The following is a 4,896-nucleotide window of genomic DNA, read 5'->3' as shown; positions in this document are numbered from 1 at the left end:
GTGAAATTACCGTCTATAGAAAACGGGATATCATCACCACACACTATTATAATTCACCACCTATTATGGTGGGAATTATTCTTAAATACATTAGTCTTTGGACTTTACCATCAGAAAAACATCTCATATAAATTAACTTAATTATCAATATTAAAGTAGAGTAAATGTGACCCTTCTATCACTTTCTGTCATGTGGACAATGTAAGCCAGGCATCAGGGGGGAAGGAGGGCAGCCATTGTTTATACTAGACCAGAGGCACGGGAGCAAATACGGCTCCTGTTAAATTTACTTGGACGTAGTGTTATGGAAACCAAAAGTGTACCATTATCAACACGCTGTCTACAAATCAAGTTAAGTGTTCTTTCCGAAACCCATTATCTATCATTAGTGGCCATTAATGTCATTGGGTAGGGTGAGCCTGTTAGATCACGAAATCGCCTCATACTAAAGGTAATTAAGCCAGGTCTTCATTGTTCCATGTACAGTGTTTTCTCTGATATAGCTTGTCATATATAGGTATCTGGCTTTACAGCTAGCGACCTTTTGACAGGTCAAGACGAGGAAGACTTTGTGCACCAGTTACTGGGTGATGAAGCTACCTCAAAGAGGATAATTTGGTGTCTACACCCTAGTTATACCTGGTGGACTAACCTGCTGTACTATAAGATAAAGAACCTCTTCAATGTATGTAGTCTATTACTGTAGTTTGATTGGCTGCATATATATAAAATTAATATAAACCCCCCCTAATGTGTAGAGGATCGATTTGTGAGATTAAGAGATTATTGCAGAAATACAGTCCACTTATCATTATACAAATTGCTATCGAAGTATATAAATTAACGTAAATATAAATTCATATAAATTAAATAAATATAAATCTCACAGGTCGGTTCCCACACCCCATGATCAGCAGCTTCGCTCTCATTCTGTGTGCTAGTGTTGCTGCCTTCTGCAGTTCATCTATACATGCCTTGTTGTTGTCATCATACTCCTGCCTGGGTCTTCTACTGTGTGTGTATTTATGTGTGTTTTCACCTAATTGTGTTTGCGGGGATTGAGCTCTGCTTTTTCGGCCCGCCTCTCAACTGTCAATCAACTGTTACTAATATTTTTTTCCCACACACACACACCGGTGGGAGCCGGTGGCTGAGCGGAAGGGAAGGGAATTGTCGGGAAAGCGCCAAGCCATTACGACTATATAGCACTTGGAAGGGGTCAGGATAAGGATTTGTGATGGGACGGGGAGGGAAGGAATGGTGCCCAACCACTTGGACGGTCCGGGGGTGGATGAGCGGACAGAACACTGGGCGCGTGATCTATTTATTACATATTTACATAGGGTGAAAGAAACTCTGCCCATTGTTTCTCGCCGGCGCCCAGGATTGAACCTGGGACCACAAGATCACGTGCCCAGCGTGCTGTCCGCTCGGTCACCGGCTCCCATCGCTCTCACACAAACACACATACACACAGTGTGTGTGTGTGTGTGTGTGTGTGTGTGTGTGTGTGTGTGTGTGTGTGTGTGTGTGTGTGTGTGTGTGTGTGTGTGTGCGCGCGCGCGCGCATACTCACCTAGTTGTACTCACATAGTTGTGCTTGCGGGGGATTGAGCTCTAGTTCATTGGTTCCGCCTCTCAACTTTCAACTGGTGTACAGGTTCCTGAGCCTATTGGGCTCTATCATATCTACACTTGAAACTGTGTATGGAGTCAGCCTCCACCACATCACTTCCTAATGCATTCCATTTGTCAACCCTTCTGACACTAAAAAAGTTCTTTCTAATATCTCTGTGGCTCATTTGGGCACTCAGTTTCCACCTGTGTCCCCTAGTGCGTGTGCCCCTTGTGTTAATTGCATGTCCTTATCTACCATATCAATTTCTTTGAGAATCTTGTATGTGGTGATCATGTCCCCTCTAACTCTTCTGTCTTCCAGCGACGTGAGGTTTAATTCCTGTTGTCTCTCCTCGTAGCTCATACCCCTCAGTTCGAGTACTATTCTGGTGGCAAACCTTTGAACCTTTTCCAGTTTAGTCTTATGATTGACTAGATATGGACTCCATGCTGGTGCCGCATACTCCAGGATTGGTCTGACATATGTGGTATACAAAGTTCTGAATGATTCCTTACACAAGTTTCTATTGGCCGTTCTTATGTTGGCCAACCTGGCATATGCCGCTGATGTTATCCTCTTGCAGCCAGGAGAACAGACCCATGCAGCCAGGAGAACAGACCCATGCAGCCAGGAGAACAGTCCCCATGCAGCCAGGAGAACAGTCCCCATGCAGCCAGGAGAACAGACCCATGCAGCCAGGAGAACAGTCCCCATGCAGCCAGGAGAACAGACCCCATGCAGCCAGGGGAACACACCCATGCAGCCAGGAGAACAGTCCCCATGCAGGCAGGAGAACAGTCCCCATGCAGGCAGGAGAACAGTCCCATGCAGCTTAGAGAACAGTCCCATGCAGCTTGGAGAACAGACCCCATGCAGCCAGGAGAACAGACCCATGCAGCCAGGAGAACAGTCCCCATGCAGCCAGGGGAACAGACCCCATGCAACCAGGAGAACAGACCCATGCAGCAGGGAGAACAGTCCCCATGCAGCCAGGGGAACAGACCCATGCAGCCAAGAGAACAGTCCCCATGCAGCCAGGGGAACAGACCCATGCAGCCAGGAGAACAGTCCCCATGCAGCCAGGAGAACAGTCACCATGCAGCCAAGAGAACAGTCCCCATGCAGCCAGGGGAACAGACCCATGCAGCCAGGAGAACAGTCCCCATGCAGCCAGGGGAACAGACCCATGCAGCCAGGAGAACAGTCCCCATGCAGGCAGGAGAACAGTCCCCATGCAGGCAGGAGAACAGTCCCCATGCAGCCAGGAGAACAGTCCCATGCAGCTTGGAGAACAAACCCCATGCAGCCAGGAGAACAGTCACCATGCAGCCAGGAGAACAGACCCCATGCAGCCAGGAGAACAGACCCATGCAGCCAGGAGAACAGACCCATGCAGCCAGGAGAACAGACCCCATGCAGCCAGGAGAACAGTCCCATGCAGCTTGGAGAACAGACCCCATGCAGCCAGGAGAACAGTCCCCATGCAGCCAGGGGAACAGACCCCATGCAACCAGGAGAACAGTCACCATGCAGCCAAGAGAACAGACCCATGCAGCCAGGAGAACAGACCCCATGCAGCCAGGGGAACAGACCCCATGCAGCCAGGAGAACAGTCACCATGCAGCCAGGAGAACAGTCACCATGCAGCCAGGAGAACAGTCACCATGCAGCCAGGAGAACAGTCACCATGCAGCCAGGAGAACAGTCACCATGCAGCCAGGAGAACAGTCACCATGCAGCCAGGAGAACAGTCACCATGCAGCCAAGAAAACAGACCCATGCAGCCAGGGGAACAGACCCCATGCAGCCAGGGGAACAGACCCCATGCAGCCAAGAGAACAGACCCCATGCAGCCAGGGGAACAGTCCCCATGCAGCCAGGAGAACAGTCACCATGCAGCCAGGAGAACAGTCCCCATGCAGCCAGGAGAACAGTCCCCATGCAGCCAGGAGAACAGTCCCCATGCAGCCAGGAGAACAGACCCATGCAGCCAGGAGAACAGACCCCATGCAGCCAGGAGAACAGTCACCATGCAGCCAGGAGAACAGTCACCATGCAGCCAGGAGAACAGTCACCATGCAGCCAGGAGAACAGTCACCATGCAGCCAGGGGAACAGTCACCATGCAGCCAGGAGAACAGACCCCATGCAGCCAGGAGAACAGTCACCATGCAGCCAGGGGAACAGTCCCCATGCAGCCAGGAGAACAGACCCATGCAGCCAGGAGAACAGTCCCATGCAGCCAGGAGAACAGACCCCATGCAGCCAGGAGAACAGTCACCATGCAGCCAGGAGAACAGTCACCATGCAGCCAGGGGAACAGACCCCATGCAGCCAGGAGAACAGACCCATGCAGCCAGGGGAACAGACCCCATGCAGCCAGGGGAACAGTCCCCATGCAACCTGGAGAACAGTCCCATGCAGCCAGGAGAACAGACCCATGCAGCCAGGAGAACAGTCCTCATGCAGCCAGTGGAACAGACCCCATGCAGTCAGGGGAACAGTCCCATGCAGCTTGGAGAACAGACCCATGCAGCCAGGAGAACAGACCCCATGCAGCCAGGAGAACAGTCCCCATGCAACCTGGAGAACAGTCCCCATGCAACCTGGAGAACAGTCCCCATGCAACCTGGAGAACAGTCCCCATGCAACCTGGAGAACAGTCCTCATGCAGCCAGGAGAACAGTCCCCATGCAGCCAGGAGAAAAGTCTCCATGCAACCAGGAGAACAGACCCCATGTAGCCAGGAGAACAGTCCTCATGCAGCCAGGAGAACAGTCCCCATGCAACCAGGAGAACAGACCCCATGCAGCCAGGATAACAGACCCCATACAGCCAGGGGGGAACAGACCCCATACAGCCAGGGAGAACAGACCCCTTGCAACTTGGAGAACAGACCCTTCCTGATATATTAAAGGCAGATGAAGAGACAGAACTATCCATTGAAATGAACCTGGAGGTTACCCGAAGGCAGGAATAGGTAGAAACCCATGTCACAATAGGTAGAAACCCATGTCACAATAGGTAGAAACCCATGTCACAATAGGTAGAAACCCATGTTACAATAGGTAGAAACCCATGTCACAATAGGTAGAAACCCATGTCACAATAGGTAGAAACCCATGTCACAATAGGTAGAAACCACGCTGGATGAAGTTGATAAAAGCCCAGTAGTTTCACTTTTACTTGGAGTTGTCCCATGATGCGCTTTAAATTGTGGTAACGAGTAGAACTATCCTGGAGATTGTAAGCGTGGAAAAACTATTATAACTTTAGAAG

At 50.6% G+C, this 4,896-nt stretch overlaps 1 protein-coding gene across 1 annotated transcript; it reads left to right on the top strand.

The window, feature by feature from the left end:
- The first annotated feature begins 2,556 nt into the window (after positions 1-2,556).
- Positions 2,557-4,524, top strand: LOC123767855 (uncharacterized). The gene has a single exon (XM_045757902.2). The coding sequence runs from the start codon at positions 2,557-2,559 to the stop codon at positions 4,522-4,524; it is 1,968 nt and encodes a 655-aa protein (XP_045613858.2).
- The last annotated feature ends 372 nt before the right edge of the window (positions 4,525-4,896 follow it).

Source organism: Procambarus clarkii, chromosome 67 (assembly GCF_040958095.1).
Source record: "Procambarus clarkii isolate CNS0578487 chromosome 67, FALCON_Pclarkii_2.0, whole genome shotgun sequence".
Classification (NCBI taxonomy): Eukaryota; Metazoa; Arthropoda; class Malacostraca; order Decapoda; family Cambaridae; genus Procambarus; species Procambarus clarkii.
This window is presented reverse-complemented; position numbering and strand designations above follow the sequence as displayed.

Coding starts and splice junctions, on each gene's coding strand:
- LOC123767855 (XM_045757902.2), top strand. CDS start 2,557: ATGCAACCAGGAGAACAGACCCATGCAGCAGGGAGAACAGTCCCCATG.